Genomic DNA, 20,819 nt, shown 5'->3' with positions numbered 1-20,819 from the left:
CACGGGAGCCTTGTATTTAGTTTTGAAAATCATTTTTCCCGAAATAGCTTCTTGCGTTTTAGCCCAACTTATCACATCGCGTGGCTTCAAGTAGTTCCCCTACTAGCAACATACGTATCAAGCCCACCTTATCTCACTACATGCATTTCAACCTCAAGACCTTATACCACCGCATACGTATCAATATCACAACGTATAACAAAGTACACCTCAAGTTCCCAATATCACAACCTACCAAAGAAATCAACAATAACAGTGTTTTCACAATAAATAGCCCATGGCTCAACCACAATATACACAAGAGTCTCAACAATAACAACCAAAAATGAATAACTCAACAAGAATAGTATTTCACAACTTAACACTTTGCCTCAATGTGAATCACGGCCCTTATAACTCAATACCAATTTCAACAACAAGATATTCCAAGAATAACAACTTCAAGTAAAGAATTTAACGGTTAAATAATGAATAAGAAATAGAGAAAATAAGAACTTCAACTAAACATGTAGAGCAATTAACTAGTAAGAGATAAGACAAGTAGAGCATGTGAAGATAGACTAATGATGATGGATATAACATTTTACGGTAACTCAATTAAAGGCATGAAATGAATCTACATAGCTAAAATCGGACAATTACCACATTTAGACCGTATACACACTCGTCACCTTGCATACACGGCTTTCACATTGTAAGGCCTCGTAAAAATTTCACTTAGAACCCGGGTTTTTGTGATGCCAAGGTAGCTTATGTGTTGATAATACGGACTTTTTGGGTTGAACAATGCATTAGAGAGTTGAAGAAAATTTTTGGCAGAGCAGGGCATTTCTGTGATCCACTATGCGACCGCAAAATCACTCTTCGGGCCGCAGAGTGAAAGAGAAAAATGGCCAATTTTGGAGGATCGTTTTGCGGTCCAATATGCGACCGCATAATGCTTTCGCGGGCCGTACAATCCATTGCAGATTCAGCAGACCTGCCGCAGACCTGACCTGAACAGCCCAGTTCTTGACATCACTTCTGCAGACCATTTTGCGGACCGCATATCCATTCTGCGGTCCACTCTGTTATAGTAGAGCTGTGTTCTAACGGTCCATTTTCTAGTTTTTATAATCCGACCCTATTTCGATATATAGACATTAAGGGCCATTTGTTAAGTAAAAATCTGATATTTTGAGAGTGAGGAAGTGCTCTAGAGTGAGAGGGGGTTCCTAAACTAATTGTTCATCAATTCTTGCTCAAGGCTTGGAGTATTAACAAGGAAAACTCACTAGGTCTTCATCCTATAGGTAAGATTCTACTCCCTAGCCCTCAATTTCGGGATTTAACTGAAAATAGGTAATGAGAAAAGCAATTCTTGGGTATGGGAGTTGTTCATTATGCATGCATGTACTATCAAGGTTTGTGGGAAGATTGTTGATCTCAATTGGGTGGTGGGATGAAGGAATCCGCCATAAGAGGACCTTGAAACCTTAATGTACACCTAGTGCTTAATAAAATGCTCAAATGAGCTGGAACCATGAAATCCTTCCTAATTTGTGTTCAATTTTGTTATATTTCCAAATAAATCGAAGTTGCTAAGATTTTCGGAACATTGTAGTAATTTAAGGACGCTCAAGGTGAGTTATATTGGCTAAACTTCTCTCTTAGAATTGAATCCCATGATGTTCTTGTAAGCCCTGAGTTGATCATTATGAATTTGACTATTCTGAATGCTTTTATCTTATTGTGTTATCCTTCGGGAATGTGATCTAAGTATGGGTTGTGTGTTAACATGCTATAACTTCAAGACGTGATTCTAATGCTCGTGTCGAATTGTGTAAGAAATCTCATTGTGCCTAAGACCCTTATTTGCTCACATGTGTACTTAAAGTCTTGAATAGAAATGCCTTGTTGTTGATAATCCTTGATGGTGTTTGAAATCAAAAGAAGTGAGCATGAGATATTAAAAAAAGACGGCCAGCGTGCCGAGAATGAAATTACAATAGAGGCCACTAGTGCCAATGAAATGAAGAGAAGTGTAAAAGACATTGAAATGAGCTGTAAATTATTTAAATAATAAATGCCATAGGAGTATCATTTAGTCACTGAGGAAGGGTAGGTTGAAATGACCTAATCCCGAAACTAATCGTGCCGGTGTAGGAGTGAGTGAGAGGTAAAATCCCCGTGTGAGGTGGTGCGAGTTTTCCCCGAATATGGGATGAGATTGATGTGTTGAGATAAATCTCCTTAAGTGGGATGAGATGATTGATAGCGGAATGTGAGGTGACGTTGACCCACACGGCATTGTGGTGAGACGGCTAAGCCGATCGGGCTGAGATCGGATGCCATGCTGCGCACATGGTGGTATTGTGAGTGGACGTCTCAGGGTGAGACAGCTTAGCCGATCGGGCTGAAATCGGACTCCGTGCTAAAAGCACAGTGGTGTATCGGTACTAAAGATCTCCCAATTTAAAATATTGAAACTTGCTTGAAATTTATTCTTTCTTCTCACTTGCTACTTTAATATTGATGAGGCCCTCATTGATTTCATATTTCTTTATCATTGTACTGTTACTCATTCTATTGAGGGGGTGTTTAGTTTTCATACTAGTACAATTCCATATGTACTAACGTCCCTTTTGCCGGGGGCGCTACATCTTTATGGATGCAGGTGGTTCCACAACGGGCGGCATTGTGCAGTGATAGCAGTACACCCTCTCCTCAGCTGGTTTGGTGAGCCCCACTTCATTTCGGGTGTCCTGTATCTTTTGTCCTTTGTACATAATAGATGGGGCCTTGTCGTCGGCACTGTCATAACACTCTTTGGTTTCTGTTAGACGCTTCGTAGACACGGTGTAGGTTGTATATTGGTGTTGGAAAAGTCAAACTAAAAATGTTGTATTTGTATCACATGTTACACTTCAAACTATGAATGTTTAATGTATTTTGAGGCTTATAAATGGAGTAACCAATGGTAATGAAATGGTGTTGTTCGCGTGACCTTATTGTCTAATTAATGAAATGTATCTTCTCTTTATTTTTGGGTGAGTCGGGTAGACGGCATTGTGCAAGCTTGCTCAATCAGGGTATCTCGGTTGAGCGCCGGTTGCGCTTCCCGAGGTCGGGGCGTGACACACATATCACAATTGACGCAAACCATCATCAATCCTAAGGGGTAATTCCCCCACACAAAGTTAGACAACACACTTACCTCCAAACACGCTAACTCAAACCACTAGTAAGCCCTTCCCTCGATTATCCAACTCCAAACGGCTCAAATCTAGCCAAAATAACTTCATACCATAAATATAAACTATAGGAAACTATTTTGAACAATAAAGTTACGATCTTTATAAAGAAATAAAAAGTCAACTCAAAAGGTCAACCCGGGCCTGCGTCTTGGAATCCAACCAAAATTACAAAATCCGAACACCCATTCGATAACGAGTCCAAACATATAAGAATTACTCAAATCCGACCTTAAATCGCCTTTCAAATCCCCAAAATTTAGCCTAAGAAGTTTTCACAATTTTCCCAAAATTTTCAACTCAAATCACTAATTAAATGATGAAAATAACAATGGATTTGTGTAATATAACAAAAACCAAGTTAGAATCTCTTACCCCAAATATTTTCTTGAAAATCTCCCAAAACATCGCCACAAACCGAGCTCTCTAGGTCCAAAATCGATAATGAAATCAAACCCTCGAACTTAGGCCTTTTTTGCCCAGTGAATCCGCATTTGCGGTCACTCAGTCGCATAGGTGACGCCACACCTGCGGAAAATCCATTGCAGGTGCGGTTCCAACTTAAACCCTAAGGTTCCGCTTCTGCGGACAATTGCTCGCACCAGCGAGCCTATTTCTGCGGAGAAAATGACTGAACTTGCGGTCCTGCCCAAGGCCTCCCTCTAAATTCCGCTTCTGCAAAAGCAAGTCCGCGCCTGCGGAGGCGCACCAGTGCCCAAGTGTTCATACCTGCGAGCCCAGACCTGGGCTTCCCCTCTCCGCTTCTTCACTTCACCACTCACACCTGCGAGTCCACACCTGCGGCAAATCCCTCCACAGGTGCGATGACATCAGAAGGCTGGAACTTCAGCAAAGAGACTAAGTCTAAATTTGATACGGATTCAATCTGAATCACACCCGAAGCCCCCGAGACCCCGTCCGAATATACCAACAAGTTTCAAAACACATAACGGACCTACTCGAGGCCAAAAATCACATCAAACAACATCGATTCTACAAATCGCAACCCAATTCAAGCCTATTGAGACTATGAACTTTCGAATTCCAAAACTAATGCCGATTCATACCAAAACAACTCCGATTGACTTCAAATTTTGCACACAAGTCATAAATGATATGACAGACCTATTCCAACTTCCAAAATCGGAATCGGAATCTGACCGTGATATCAATAAAGTCAACTGCCAATCAAACTTTCCAACCTTCCAAACCTTTAACTTTTTAACTTTCGCCAATTCAAGCCGAAACGACCAACGGACCTCCAAATAACCATCCGGACACGCTCCTAAGTCCAAATCGCCATACAGAGCTATTAGAACCATCAAAACTCCATTCCGGAGTTGTCTACACAAAAGTCAAACTACGGTCAACTATTTCAACTTAAAGCTCCAACTTAGGAACTATGTATCCCATTTCACTCCAAAACTCACCCCGAACCAAAACCAGACACCCTGGCAAGTCACATAACCATAATACAACATAGAGGAGGCAATAAATATGAGATCAGGGCTAAAATACTCAAAACGATCGTTCGGGTCGTTACAAAGGCTTCCGAAGACAGTGATAAGAATAATATTAGAGAGAAAATAAAGTATTATTTAGCTTGAGAATAATGTGTAGCATAAGTTTTGCCAGAGATTTTGTGTCTACAATGGTTATTGAAACTCCTATTTATAGCTATACCCTGAAAACAAGATTCTAGAATCAAGCCTCTCTTAAATGACAATAATGGGTTCATTGATGAATATGTAATGGCAGGCCATGAATGCCAACATTCTCTGCAACGGCTACATATTTAATACTGAGGAATATTTTTCATTAAATTTCATCCGATGACAAACATCAGTTTGCCTCTGTTGACTGCGTTTTCTTTGGGATCTACCCGATACCAACCAAAGTTGTTGTCTTCGGTCTTGATTCCCACTCGCTTCATCTTCCGTATACCTCCGATTTCACGTGTCATGTAATCATTCAAGCATTTAATATAAACTAATTTTACCCTATACAGATAGTCCCCTGCTTTCCGGTGACACATCTTTGTATCATTAGGAAGTTGGTAAAGATTTCTTTCTTGGCGGGAATTTTCTGAACCCTTCTAAAAAGTTTCTGATACTTGATAAGACACACGTCTCCTCGCATTTAATACCCCGAACACGTGTTACTCCACGACTCAGAAATATTATTTCCCGTTCTCGAGGTAATCATGACCATGATTTTAGCCGCCTATACCTTTACTTTATACGCATCATTCCTCTTCTTTTACTTATAACAACTTCGTAAGCTTCCTTAAGTTCTTTGCACTTAACTTCCTTCTGCTTTCACCTCTCTTTGATCTTCTTCAAAAAACTCTTATCATCTTCTTATCGCTATGGCTTCTTATGCTAATTCTTTCAATAACTCTGGTCTTCTCTTCGGTAGAGGCCCGAAGAGGAATAAAGATAAGGAGGTTGATGTTGATGTTGATCCTCCCGCGGTGAGCACCATCATCCCTAAACATCTAAACACTGCCAAAGATTCGAAGAGAAGTTCCCCACTTCAAACCCTCGAACTTGGGCTGTTGGTAAATACCCCTCCTCTATTTGCCCTTCCAGTATTCCTGCTATGAAAAAAGATTGTGATTGCCATGCCTTAAATATCATTGCTCCTGACCTGGTGGAGCGAGTGACCTTCACTAAGAAGGGTTTTATGTATGTTTACATATATTTCTTAACTTTGGGTCTGTTTTCTTTGAGCAGGGGACTTGACCCCGTGATTTTGGAATTGTGCCACCGGTACCATGTCTGTTTGGCTCAGGTGAGCCCTTCGGTGTGGCGAACGTTGGCATGTATGCGGCGGTTGTGCCTAGAAACGAAGGAACCCCTTACCTTGGCTCATATGATGAACCTCTACTCCCCCAAAATCTTTCATGGAGGAGTAATAAACTTCAGCAAGCGTGGCCACCATGCTTTGCTTACCAGCATGGATGATGAAAATGATTGTGGATGGATGAAGCCATTTATCGTTATTGCTACTAGGGATATCATCCTCGCCACAACTCCATCTTTCCCCGAATCCTGGAATCATTCATGTAAGTTCAAAATCTACCTCTTTCTCAGAAAAAGATTGTCCTGTGTTATTATTAACCCTTTTTCTCTCGTTATTTTAGCTACTCGGTCGACACCAACAAGGGTTGAAGGCCTGGACCGATGGGTTCAGAAGATTCTGGATATCACTACGCCAGAGACCCGCCGGCGGAAATAGTTGGCCCCCAAGTACGGGTGGAGGGCCAAGAACCACGGTAAACTGACTCTTCCTTCGTTCCACCTTTGTACATAAGAAAATCTGTTAATCCTGCCTTTTGTTTGATTCAGGTCTCCCGCAGGGTTCTGTTTCCATCCCTGAAGAGGATGTTTTGGTCGATTCGGCTGAGGCTGCAAGGTTGTTACAGGAGGCTCTCACCTGAACTGGTGCCCTCGAGTCCGCTTCCGATACAGGTGCTTCTTCTCGGAGTCCCCAACCAGAGAACAAGCAACCATAAAGGCGGCGTTCTTCCTCAGCCAGGGGTAAAAAAAAAAAAAAATAAAGAAGACCACGCCCGAGCCAACCGCATCCATTGTGGTCATTGTTTATGAAGGGAAGGCCAATGATGAAGAGTCTTCCCTTCAAAGGAAACAACGATCTTCATCAGCTCAATAGAATGCTCAATTCGGAGAGCTTAGAACCCCAACCGAGGGCGATGTCCAAGCGCTCTAGGGAGAATTTGACTTAGTGGAGAATGTTGATTCTCCCTTTCTGGTCCTAGTTACTGCTTCCGGTACTATGAGGTCGAGTACCGAGCCTCTTCTGCCTTCGGTTGGTGAGCAACCAACAAACATCACTACCTCTACCACAATTGCTTCTCGACCTACAACACCATCAGCCTCATCTCCATTTACACCAACTGTTCCTTCCTCACTAGCAACTGCTACATCTCCCCCACCGGCCACAGATGCCCGAGAGGAGGATGTCCCACCTCCCCAGCCCCCTGACCACCAGAATTTGAGGCAAACTATTCACCCCCTTCTGCAGATCCCCAAAGGAAGAGGGGTGTCTCTCTCTCTCGCTGTCAAAGGAGTGCCATCTTCTGTCCAGGCCGGTGGAACTCGCCAATTATCTGAAGCTACTGGCTTCAAGGAAAGATAAGAAGAAGATACACTCTCTTTCAGGGGAGTGTATGTTACATAACGCCATGCACAATGCAGCAGCGATATTTTACTTGTTCTTTTTACTACTTTTTTATTTGTCTATAAAAACAGGGTTACTAACTTCGATATTTGTTTTACATGCCAACTTCCTCGCTTTCGAGGGCCTTCAGAGATTGTTCCTTGACAAAGAAGGACTTATGTCAGAGCGGGATCAACTTTTTGTCGAGAGGAACCAACTCGTCGCGCGCCTCCCGATAGTAGAAGCGAAAGCTACTGAGGCAAGTGATCTTGAGGTCTGGCTACATCTTAGCGAGCAGGAGGTAGTGGCCCTTAGTCAAGAAGCTTCTCAAATAAATGTTCAATTCCAATAGGCTAAGGCTAAGTGGTCTGAAGTTCAAGATGACGTGTTTGCTGTTGTCGAGCGTGAGTCTGCCTCCATTGAGTGAGTGAATAACTTGAGGCAACTTTGAACTCCAAAGCTAAAGATGTTGTTGCCGCCGAGGAGAAGCGTGCCCAGATAGAAGATAGGTACAAGAAGATCATGGATCAAAATAAGGTTCACATAACTACGATCCGTGATCTCGATCTTAGCCTCAGCGCCATGAGATCCGAGTGGGTTGGTTTTTTGACCGAGGTTGATAGGCTCAAAGCAAAACTTTAGCACCAAGGGGATTCCCTCATTTTTGAAAAACATACTCTATGTACCATCAGCAGTAATACCTTTTGAGGTGAGTCACGTTCCAGTTGCTCGGTAATTTAACTCCGTCTTGGTTCTCTAGTTCGTATGACCCTTTTCCGGTGACATTTGAAACTCGGTAGGGACCTTCCCATGTTGGACCCAACTTTCCTGCATTGAGCTCCCGGGTGTTCTGAGTCATTTTCCTCAAAACCAAGTCTCTCACTTTAAAATAGCGGAGATTGGCCCTCTGGTTATAGTATTTTTTCCATCCTTTGTTTCTGATCCACCATTCTTATATACGCCAAGTCCCTGTGTTCATCAAGTAGCTCCAGTTTAACCAACAATGTCTTATTATTTGCTTTTTAATCCACTCGGAAGCATCGCAAGGTTGGTTCTCCTACTTCCATTGGGATCAGAGCCTCTACGCCGTATACGAGAAAGAAAGGTGACTCCCCCGTGCTTTACTTGGCCGTCATTCGGTATGCCCACAACACTCTCGGTAACTCTTCAAGCCATTTTCCCTTGGTTGTTTCCAACCTCTTTTTGAGATTTTGAATAATTACCTTATTGGTTGATTCCACCTGCCCATTTGCACTCAGATGGTATGGTGAAGATGTGATTCTTTTAATTTTTAGGTCTTCAAGAAATTTTGTGACTTTGGAGCCTATGAATTGTGGTCTATTCTTGCACACAATCTCCTTCGGTATTCCAAACCGACAAATTATGTTTTCCCACAGGAAATCGACCACTTCGCGTTCACTGATCTTTTGTTAAGGACCTACTTCAACCCATTTAGTGAAGTAATCAGTTAAAATTAAAAGAAATATTACCTTCCCGGGGTCCGGTGGCAGCAGCCCGACTATATCTGTCCCCCATTTGATTTCAGTGATCTCGGAGTCTAGCCCCCGGGCCAGTTCAAGTCCTGCAATCAAAGCCTCATACTCGGCTTCATTGTTAGTCAAGGGAACAGTTTTTAGGCCTGCCTCAGGGTCTCTCCCAAGGGAGTGATTAAGACTGCCCCGAGCCCAGACCTTTTCACGTTGGAAACTCTATCTGTGAACTAGGTCCAAACTCCTGATGTCATTTCTGACACCATCACCGCCTCTTTTGCAGCCAGAGGTAGCAACCCGGGACTGAAATTGGCCACAAAGTTGGCCAAAACTTGTGACTTGATCGCAGCCCTAGTCTTATATTCAATATTAAATTCACTAATTTCAATTGCCCATTTGGCTAGTTAACCTGACAACTCAAGTTTGCGAAGGACATTTCGCAGGGGAAAAGTTGTCACCACGGTTATCGGGTGGCACTGAATATAAGGCCTAAGCTTTCGAGAGACGATTATGAGAGCTAAGGCCAGTTTTTTGAGGTGCGAATAACAAGTTTCCGCTCCCGACAAAATTTTGCTGACATAATAGATAGAAGATTGCGTACCTGCGTCCTCCCAAACTAGAATGGAACTTACCGTTACCTCCAAAACCGTTAAGTATATCAGGAACTATTCGCCTTCCTCTGGTTTTGATAGTAGCGGAGGTCTTGATAGGTAACGTTTCATATCTTTTAAGGCTAGTTGGCATTCTGGAGTCCATTCGAAGTTGTTCTTCTTCTTCAGAAGTGAGAAGAAGTGATGATATTTTTCCGAAGACCGATAAATGAACCTGCTTAGAGCGGCTAATCTTTCAGTTAGCCTTTGGACTTCCTTCACGCTTGTCAGCTGGTCTGGGATGTCCTCGATGGCTTTGATCTTATCGGGATTTACCTCGATCCCTCTCTATGACACCAGGAAACACAAAACTTTACCGGAGCTAACTTCGAACGCGCATTTTTTGGGGTTGAGCTAACTGCCTCAATTTCTTCCAAATTGGACTTTGGTTTGTTCTCAAAATTCTCTACTTCTTTGACAATTTCCTCAGGTATTATATCATCTTCCAAATCTTCCGCATCACTTTCCTTATGTTGCGTTATCTCATTACATGTCACAGTCCTGGATGTGTTTTAAATGGTCACCTGCATACAAAGACTTGACCATCATATCATCTATGTATACTTCCATTGCTTTACCTATTTATTTTTCGAACATCTTATTCACGAGCCTCCAGTAAGTGGCTCCGGCGTTTTTAAGCCCGAAGGGAATCACATTGTAGCAATATTTGCCAAAGTTCGTTATGAACGAAGATTTTTCCTGATCCTCCGGGTTCATCTTAATTTGATTGTACCCGGAATAGGCAAAGAGGAAACTCATTAACTCATGTCCGTCCGTTGCATCAACCATTTGATCAATGTATGGCAATGAAAATGAGTCTTTCGGGCACGCCTTATTCAAATCTTTATAATCTATGCACATTCGAAATTTATTATTCTTTTTCGGAACTATGACTACATTACTTATCCAGTCAGGATACTTTACCTCCCGGATTAAACCGATGTCAAGTAATCGGGTTACTTCTTCTTTAACAAATTTGTTTCTGACCTCGGCTATTGGGCGCTTCTTCTGCCGTACCAGTGGGATGCTTGAGTCCAGGCTTAGCTTGTGCATGACCACCTCTAGCGGGATACCTGTCATATCCGCGTGCGACCATGCGAAATAATCAATGTTAGTTTTAAGAAAATCAATAAATCCTGACCTGAGCTCGGGGTTGAGTCCTGTCCCTAAGTAGAATTTTCTCTCAAGTAATTTCTCGGACAAAGCCACTTGTTCGAGTTCTTCTGTCGTGGACTTGGTCGCTTTTATTTCTTCTGATACCTGAAAATATCTTGGTACATGGTGGGATTCCGATGACTCCTCCCCTATGTTATCTTCATTCGGTTCGGGAGCAGGCGTCGGTTCCTGTAATTACTATGTGTCGAGTTCCTTCCCTTTACTGCTAAAAATCGATATTGCGTTCATTTCTCTTGCTACCGGTTGATCTCCACTTATTTGTTTGGTTCCCTCTGGAGTTGGGAATTTCAGCAGTTGGTGATATGTCGATGGTACGGCCTTAATCTCATGTAGCCATGGTCTGCCAAGAATTATGGTGTAGCCCATGTCGTAGTCCACTACTTCAAATAAGGTAGTCTTCATGATCCCTTCGGTGTTTGTGGGCAGCAAGATCTCCCCTCGGGTTGTCACACTTGCTAAGTTGAACCCGGCGAGGAGCTTTGTTGCCGGATCGATGCTTCCGGTTAGCTTGGCTTGTTCCAACACTCTCCATTGAATGATGTTAGCTGAACTTCCCGGGTCAACCAAAACACGTTTAATTTTGAAATCTAGAACATTAAAAGAAATTACCAGGGCGTCGTTGTGCAGCAGAAGAAGTCCATCGGCATCCTCTTCCGTAAAGGTGATGTCGTCTTCGGTGACTTCCCGGAGTCTCTTGCTATGAGTCACTGATACCTTTGTCTTCTTGGCGGCCGAGAATGTTACACCGTTGATCTCGTTCCCCCCGAAAATCATGTTGATAGTTAGTCGAGGAGGGTCTTCTCTTATCCTTGAGGGTTCTGCATTATCTTGACTGCGGCTGTAATTGTTCTTGGCCTTGTCGCTTAGGAATTCCCTGAGATGGTCGTTCTTCAACAGCGTTGGCACCTCCCCGCGCAGATGTTGGCACTTCCCAGTTCGTTGGCCATTAGTCTGATGATATTCGCACCACAAATTAGGATCCCCCTGGTTGGGATCGGATCTCATTGGCCCCGGGAACCGTGCTTCCTTGATGTTTCTCATTGCCGATACCAGCTCCAGTATGCTAACATTAAAATTATACTGTGACAGCCTGGGATAAGTGCAATCTCGGGAACTCGATACCTCGTTGTCCTGCAACTATCTCTTGTTCTGGCTGCGGTCAGTTCTTTTATCAGGAGCGAACCTATCCGCTCACCGGAACCCTTTGTTGTCGCACCCTTCGGCCCTCTCGTAGGGCAAGAATCAGCCCTTGGAAGATCGCCGATCCGCATCAAATTATCTTTTAATTTATCCTTGTTCCTTTATCGATCCCGACCCTTAGTTGATGTCGGGAATCTGGTGGACAAGGTAGCTCTAATATCACATAGAAGAAAATTAAATCAAAAGACCTACAAACAAAGAAAATTGACTTGAAGAACCTACAATCTCTTGGAATCATATAGAATAAAGTTTTTTCGAAAGACCTAAAAAAAAGTTGACTCAAAGAACCTACAATCTCTTGGAATCTGTATAGATTTAGCGAAAAGAAGAACACAATGGAAGAAGAATATTCATACAGGCAAGACCAACTAGTTGGTAATGGGATGAAGCTTAGTCATGTTTGTAAACTTACTAAGTCCAACTTTTGCTTAGAGATTTTATATCTTGTTACATATTTTTATGTCATTCGAAAATAAAGAGAACCTCAAGTAGAGTAACTAAAGTATTGAACATTAGAATGAAACGTGTTCAAAGGAGCAATACGGAAAGTGAGGGTTCATATAGCCGACACCAACTAGCTTTAGATCGAGGCATAGTAATTGCTGCGAACTACCTGGCGGCCTTACTGGGCCATGACTGTCTTCATTGTTTTGATGTCTGGGTGTCAAAGCTAGTGTTGTAGTTCTAGTTTTGTATTTGTCAATGCTTAAAAGCTTTAGTAGTTCACATGTGTTAAAGTGCAAAACTAAGGATTACTGCTTACTTTCTCTATTACATTATTTCCAGGAAAAATCCGAAGTTGGTACTGGTTCTCTGAGTATGCATTAATGGTCTACAGCATGTCTAGAAAGAGATACTGTGAAAGAATTGGCAGACAACATAAAAGCAATCATGGTAATGCATCACAAACTTTACTTTTGCAAGGAAAAACTTTTGGTAGTAGTCACATCTTTTTGAGCTGTCATTCTCTGCTATTTCTATTTCTCATCCAAGGGCACCTTGCAGGACATGTTTCCATTTTCATTATTGGTAACATCGGATATAGTTGTCCTCTGATTATCTATTACAGATTAGTTTAGATAGATTCTATGCATTGACTTTTTTCTTAATGTTGTTCCCCCTTATGGTTCTGTTATGCTTTTTGCATGTGGTGTCAGTTATATACGTAGTTGATCTGAGAAGGGCTGTTTATTACCAGAAGTTCCACGATCCTGATTGCAGAGGTAAATGATATTCTTGTTTCCTTCATCAGTTAAACCTTTTGGCTAAAAAAAGACTGACCAGTCGCCTTTATTGATGTTAAAAGGCTACCGATCTCCCTTGCGACCTGTCCCGGATAATGTTATACCTCATTCATCCATTTCCGTCAATCTTCCTGGACATAATTTGGATTGGGAGCAGCCAACTGTAAACAGTGACGAAAGCATTTTCAGCAGCTGCAAGAAAGAATGGTAGCTTGAAGCCATAAGAGTTGCAGACAGCGTTGAGAACGTACAAAAAACATTGAATCTTACTGAGGTTGTTTATCTTCACCTTCCAACTTCATGTTGTGGATTTTATTTTTAGATATACATTTTTTATTTCTAGGAACAGTAGCTTCCACAGGTGTGACTTCTCATCATGGAGATTTCCAGTTCCAGTTAGTTGGCGTTACTGGTTTCCCCGACCACATCACACTGTGTATGTCCTGTTAACTGATGGCCTCTCAATTTTGTCTATTATCCAGCAAAGCAGTGCTTGGTGGAAAGCTAAATATATATGTGTTGCTACATTCCAAGTTTGTACATGCATTGTGGTGCTCAAACGAGTTTGAATGTTAAGACTTCTATTAATCGATAAAGGCCTGAAAATTTTATAAAAATCAAGGAATATCACAACCTTCTATATCAATTTGATTCGTGTGCCCGACAGATCTCTTATTTCTGTTTAGTCTGAGATTTGCTCAAACTAATTTGTCCGAAACTGTGTTAAAGGAGAGGAAAATGTTGGGTGCATGGTGAATTTTTCTCTTGAATATGTGCTTTTGTCTCCAGAAAATGCGGAAACGAGGTAAATCTATTGCTATTTCGTTTCAAGACCCGAGGACAAATATACTGGAAAAGGTAAGTATAATTAACATATCCAGTAAGTAGAAAGTTGCATATAATAGTTAAATATTAGTTTAAGCTATCTTGTAAATGCCATGCATTTTGAATTGGAGATTCTTATTTTATTTTCGAGTATTATGTAGACTTGAAAGATAGAATTTACACATTCTGGCTCCAAACAATAGTAATTGCATCTTAGAAGCGCTTTTAGGTTTCTATTTGCTTATTGTTTAGCTAAGATAAATCAAAGATAATTGAAGTGAGTCCATTAATTTTCATCACTCAATTTAGAACTTTTTAAATTTCTAAAAATAAAAAAGCATAAAATTTGGCCAAATTTTCGTATAAAAGGCCCCTGTTTTCAAGCTTCCTTCATTTGGTCTCCTCCTTTTAGTTCGAACACGAAAAATAGCATCATTTTCTTCAAATTATCTAGTTTAAATTTTTTGAGCAATTTAATATCAAATTTTAGCTAAACCATAAGACCAAACTTGTTTCACTCTCTCCAATTTAGGCAATAGGCGACAATCCCCCCCCTCCCTCTAGTATACGATATATATACATTGCTTATACACCGTTTATAATAATGTTGGTGGTTTAATGGTGTTTATTGGTCGAGATTGAGGTTGGAGCTTCAGACATACTTTTTGCAGTTTCGTGAGATATTCGTGGTATTATTTAGCTGTTTAACATTTTTTATTACTTAGTTATTAGCACACATAGTCTGGGCAGGACTTCTCACTTGTTAGCTAACAGCTCTATATTTCTATACTACTGAGCTAGTACTAGGTAAGATGGGTGGTTGATGCACCACAAGAGGCGGGTCTAACATGCAACCAACACTCCGAAGATGAGTAAAGTATATGGGTGAGCGGACCCAATGCACCATAGCAGTTATCAATAGCTTTACAGATTTCAGCAGTAATTAGACTTTAGGTGTGTACCTGGGTTTATGATATCTATTCAATTTCATACTTGTATATTGCTTGTACCTGTTATTCTTTATATTACTTTTATGCATTACCAATGATTTCTAAAGACATGTCCTATGGGTAAGATGAGAGGGCGAGTGTGTGATCTTGCTGAGCCTTTTAAACTCACAATTATACGAAGGTCTTCTAGAAGTGATCGAGTTGTTGAACAATTGTCATGACTTAAAATTCTATCAAGGTCGTGATGACACATGTTTACCCGTAAAACGGTACATTTGAATTTGTAACGTGGTTTATAGACAAGCGAATCGATTTGATCTCAAAATGATAAATAAATTAAATAAAATACAAGACTTGCGTTGAATTCGAGATAAAGGGGAAATCCAGGAAAGAGTTCTTTTGGTTTTGTGTTGAGAGATGAATATGGTGATGTCCTGCATGCAAAGGAAAGGAGATCCGTGAGGGTACTAATACTGAATCTGAAGCTGTGGCTATTTTAGAAGCACTGAAGTACTGTGTGCACCATGGTTACACACACATTATACTGCAAACTGATTCCATACTGTTGAAGAATGTGGTGGAGGGAATTTGGACTGTGCCATGGATAATTACAACACATGTAGAGGAGATCAAAGATATTATTGGGAGATACAACATAAGGATATTGCATATTATGAGAGGGAAATAAACTGGCTGACTATTTAGCTAATTACGTACTAGATATAGGTAATTTTGAGGCTGACTGTTTCTCACAATTGGAGGTACAAGGACGAAGATTGGTGAATGATGATAAATTACAATGTCCTTATTTGAGAGTGAATGTTACAAAGAAATAGGAGGAATGGATGATAGGCGTACAAGGAGAAGAAGAAGCAGTCATGATCATCATCCTCGAATCTATACAGAGGAGAGGATAATGATTCTGTTTTACACTAACTCTTTTTATTTTTTTGCAGGAAAAATTACAGTTTCCATGCCTTATCTTTTGAATAACCTTCAACTGGTGGTATTAGTACTAGATACTCATTCCATTTGAGGGAACCAAGGATAGGCAAAAACATACAAGCAAGGATGATTACCAAGAGGCTAGGAGCTGAATTACTTACTGTTACCTTCAACTTTCGAAGGTTAGATTTTACATTTAACTACCCTAGTATTCAATCCAACAAGCTGCAGTTCAGCTCCATTGATGTGAAGATAAAACTGACACTACAAAGAGAAGCACTGCCCAGATTTTCTCTATAAGGAATCAATGAAGATCACGCGCAATTTTGTTCAAAAAGGCTGTCATCATCCATTTTTGTTCAGTGGAATCGATGTATGTTGCGTGTAGTTTTGCAGTATTTCTTGAATATGCGGGTATTCACCAAGACAAAGCACACATTATGGATGTCTTTAGCTCCTCGGCTGATGGCTGGATTCAAACCAGTAATCAAGGAATTCAACAGTGTAAGCAACACCATAAAGATGGCACTAGAGAAGTGGAAATAAAATATTTCCATTGTAGCATATTGGCAAGTTACATGAAAGCGCAGAACTATGATAATCTAATCATATCTGGATTGAAGAGGAAATTGCGGGCAATGGAATACATGCATTGTTATATCAGTGGCCATGACACATGCATAGCTGGGATTAATCTCGATACGATCTTATTATGGCTAGTTTTTATTAATAGCTTGTGCATAGTTCAATATGTAATATCATGGTTAAGATCACTACTCAACTATGGTAATAGGAGCTATGTAGTCTCAATGTTTATGTTCCTACACCACGTAAAACTTATGACACTTGTAATTTTCTCTCTCTCTCTCTCTCTCTCTCTCTCTCTCTCTCTCTCTCTATATATATATATATATATATATATATATATATATATATATATATATATATATATATATAAGCCTAGTTGATTTTTAAAAAATCGAGATAATGCAGTAGATAACTTTGGGGATGTGGGGCCTATTAATCAACATGTGACAAGTGGGGGAGGAGGTGGTAGTGAATAAATAAAATAAGGGCAGCAGGGAATGTGACCCTATTTTTAATCCCCAACCACCAATAATTACTGCAACACCAACTATAGATCTAGATCTAGGAGAAGATGTTTTCAATGTTGTCAATGATGATATACAAGGAGAAGATGCTGTCAATGGTGAAGTAGAAAATTCCAATACTTCATCTAAATCTGAATTTGAACTTTTCGATGACTATGGAAGTGATATACATGAAGAACTTAGGATTGTGAAATAAGATCTGAAGGCTTACAATAAAAAGGGGGAAAATTAAAAGAAAGAAAAATCAGATGGGTTTATAGGTGAGGCTATTCTTGACGAAGGTTATGAAGATATTGATAAAGTTAAAAAAATTAAAAGATAAATTGAGAGGTGATGATGATGAGCCATATTATGACTCATTAGATGCAGATAGTTTTGCTAGTGAATCTGATGGTGAAGCTGTCAATGATGTTGAAGTAGGAGGAGGGAACTTGAGGGAAAGGAGAAAAAGCAATAGAGTAATATATAATCCAGATTGTGAGACGGTTATTTGGCAAATTGGTCAAGTATTTGAAAATGTGAGTAAGTTTAGAGAGGCTTTAACCGAGTATGCTGTAAAGAAAGGGGTTCAGTTGGACAAATACAAGAATGAACCAAGTAGAGTTAGGGTGAAGTGCAAGCCTGGTTGTCCTTGGATGATATTTGCTAGCAAGGAAGGTAGAAGCTCAAATTTTACAGCAAGACATATAATCCAGGGCATAAATGCCATAAGACCAATATTAATTTTCTTTGCAATTCCAAATATATGGCCAAGCATTATAAGGAGGGGATCATTTTACAACCTACCATTAACGGGTGGGAAATACAAGATCTTATGATGGAAGATTTTAATGTGTATGTGGGCAAGGCTATTTGTTTAAAGACAAAAAAAATTATGTTGAAAGAGGTTATGGGAGATCATGTTGCTGAGTTTGGCAGGTTATTTGACTACAGGGATGTGCTGCTACAGACAAATCCCGGCAGCACATGTGTTGTTAAGGTTACTGAACAAGAATATGGAAAAAAGAGTTTGTAAGCTTCTATATATGCTTTGCTGCTATGAAGAAGGGGTTCACGGAGGGTTGTAGGAAGTGTATAGGGCTGGATGGTTATTTTCTAAAAGGAATATCGAAAGGCTAGTTAATGGTAGCAATTGCTAAAGATGAAAACAATCAAATATTTTCAATTGCATGGGTTATTGTTGGGACTGAGAAAAAGGATACACAGAGATGGTTTATGAGGATCTTACAAGATGACCTACAACTTGGAGATGGAACTCAGGTCACTATAATCAGTGACATGCAAAAGGTATGGCACTTTCTATTTCAGTATGATTCTGTTGATTTTTTTGAGAATCTTTTTTCTGCAGCTATTGATTATATCTGTTTTTTTTTTGCAAGGCTTGGTTAGTGTCGCTGAAGAAGTATTCCCAGCTTGTGAGCACAGAATATGTGCAAGACATATTCTATCAAATTGGTCAAAGAAGTGGAGGGGTATTGAGAGAAGAAAGAAGTTTTAGAGTTGTGTTAGAGCAACATTTGAGGCCGAGCTTAAAACCAAGCTAGATGAGTTAAATACATTAGGTCACAATATTGTTGAAGATCTTATTTCATATAATAAAGAAAGATGGTGCAAATTCTACTTCCAAGAATTCTCCAAATGTGACAGTGTGGACAATAATATGTCGGGAAGTTTCAATGCTTGGATATTGGGAGCTAGACACAAGACAATTGTGTCAATGCTAGAAGAAATTAAAGTCAAGGTCATGATTAGAGTACCTAAGATGAGGGCATTTGCTGAAACTTGGGTAGACATGATATCTCCAATGGCAATGAAGGTATTCAACACTAATGTGGAGAAGTCAATGAAGTGTAAGATTCACCTGTATTGGAATGGAGACAATGGATTTGAAATTAAGGAAGGTAAAATTAATTTTATTATTTACATGTAGAGAGGATATTGTAGCTGCAGGTCATGGCAACTGAAAGGCATTCCATGTGCACATGCCATAACAACAATGCACAACAGGAGGATTGATGCATCTGAGTCAATTGCAACATGGTACAAAAAGGAGACCTATCTGCAGGCTTATTCAAACTTTATACAACCTGTCCCAGTATAATAATGTGGCTAGTTACCTCAAATCCAAAGATTGGGCCACCTGCAGTTCAAAAAATGCCTGGTAGGCCAAAGAGAAATAGAAGAAAAGAGGAAGGATAACTTAAAAAGGCTGGTAAGTTATCCAAAATGGGAATAGAAATGACATGCTCTATTTTCAAGTCTAGTGCACATAATAAAAGAAGTTGTCCCTCCAGGCCAACATCCCCAACAATAACATCAGAGGTAAAACTTATCTATATTACTTTACATTGAATTGTTGGATAGATTTTTTACTTAACTTATTACCTTTTAGTGTAATGTTTCCCAACAATCATCAACCGGAAGTACACGGAAGAGAAGTGTTATTGATACTCAAGAGGGATCTACAAACAGGGAAGGTATTAAGGGAAGTAGAACTAAGTATAAGAGGCCGAAGGTTAAAGGACAAGGTGTATTTGTGTCTAAGACTGGTTATAGTTGTGTTAATGTAAGTGTTTCTACTTCTTACTCTAACTTTATTATTGCTACTATCTTTAGTTATGCTTTAGCAGTCATAAAATATCTCTTTTAATTGTAGCAAGATATGTCTAGCAACAGGGTAATTTTCACAACTGCAGTGATAAATTCTGCAGAAGTTACAGGTGATATTGGATATAAGTCCAGCAAGTCTTTGGAGTGGAAAGGAAAGCAAGCTATTACTCAAAGAGAACTCCAAATACAAAGTGCTATATACGGAGTCTAAACAAGATCAAAGGCTGTTGAAATTCAAACAAGATCACAAACGGAAACTTCTCCTTCGAAGATAACAACATAAATTTCTAAGATTAACTTAGCTAAGCTAATTTTTGTGTTAGTATTGGCAGTATTCTATAGAAGCTTTGGTGGTGTTGCTAGTAGTATTTTGTAAGCACTTTGTGTTGGTGCTGGTAGTGATTTACAATCATTTTGTGTTGGTGTTTGTAGTATCTTATAAGCACTTGTGATGCTGTCCAATTATTTTTTGTTAAATGACTCTTGCAATGTCTAAACTTCCAGTAAGGGTATAATTATTGCTTGGATGTTAGTTGCTCATCCCTCTGTCTTTCTCAAGTGTAACTGTATGGATTTATGTTTTCAGTTGAAGACCAAAGCAAACAAGAAGAAAGTGGTCATGTTAAAGTAGTTGTTGAAGTTGAGACAGTGTGGTCTTTTGTGTATAGTTTGTCCTTATCTTTTGTTTTAATCCCACCCAAGTGCTACGTACTATGTTCTCTTGATTTTCAGTTTTTTATTCTACCAATTTCACCGAATAAGATTGCTACACAATTTTTTGAAAACGTAGGTCTATAGTCTAATATTGAAACAATGTGTTTCTTGCAATTTAAAGATAAAAAATGAAAGTATTAAATTGGACCCCAACCAAAATACAACATCAAGTTACATAGCACACTGATACATAGACAAATCTTCAAAGTTTTTCTCCACTTCAACTCTTGCTCTTGTTTATTTCTCTTATTCAACAAACCCAAAATAACAACATTTGCTTGTTCTGGAAATTCTGGGTCATACCATTCGAAAAATTTACAAGCTACTCGACCTTTAACCTGTGACAATGGACGAAAATTAGAGACAAGAAAAAAAATATATAATAAACCCAATAAAAATATATTAAAATTGAACCTTCTAAATAGCATTAATCTCACTATATTCATACTTTATAGTTTCTGCATCCAAGAAATCTCCTGCCGCGATTA

At 39.8% G+C, this 20,819-nt stretch overlaps 1 protein-coding gene and 1 long non-coding RNA gene across 3 annotated transcripts; one reads left to right on the top strand and one right to left on the bottom strand.

Moving 5' to 3' along the window:
- Nucleotides 1-10,908: 10,908 nt before the first annotated feature.
- On the bottom strand, nucleotides 10,909-11,772 carry LOC142178171 (uncharacterized). The gene has a single exon (XM_075247501.1). It carries the CDS (start codon nucleotides 11,770-11,772, stop codon nucleotides 10,909-10,911), a length of 864 nt encoding a protein of 287 aa, XP_075103602.1.
- Nucleotides 11,773-16,920: 5,148 nt separating this feature from the next.
- LOC107776894 (uncharacterized) lies at nucleotides 16,921-20,142 on the top strand. 2 transcript variants are annotated; one of them, XR_001646071.2, is made up of 4 exons: nucleotides 16,924-18,294; nucleotides 18,387-19,329; nucleotides 19,400-19,573; nucleotides 19,719-20,142. It is a non-coding gene; the product is annotated as an uncharacterized LOC107776894 (long non-coding RNA). The 2 variants fall into 2 exon arrangements; XR_012706683.1 differs by having other exon boundaries at nucleotides 16,921-18,294; nucleotides 19,400-20,142.
- The last annotated feature ends 677 nt before the right edge of the window (nucleotides 20,143-20,819 follow it).

The sequence above is a fragment of the Nicotiana tabacum genome, chromosome 24, assembly GCF_000715075.1.
Source record: "Nicotiana tabacum cultivar K326 chromosome 24, ASM71507v2, whole genome shotgun sequence".
Taxonomy (NCBI): domain Eukaryota; kingdom Viridiplantae; phylum Streptophyta; class Magnoliopsida; order Solanales; family Solanaceae; genus Nicotiana; species Nicotiana tabacum.
This window is presented reverse-complemented; position numbering and strand designations above follow the sequence as displayed.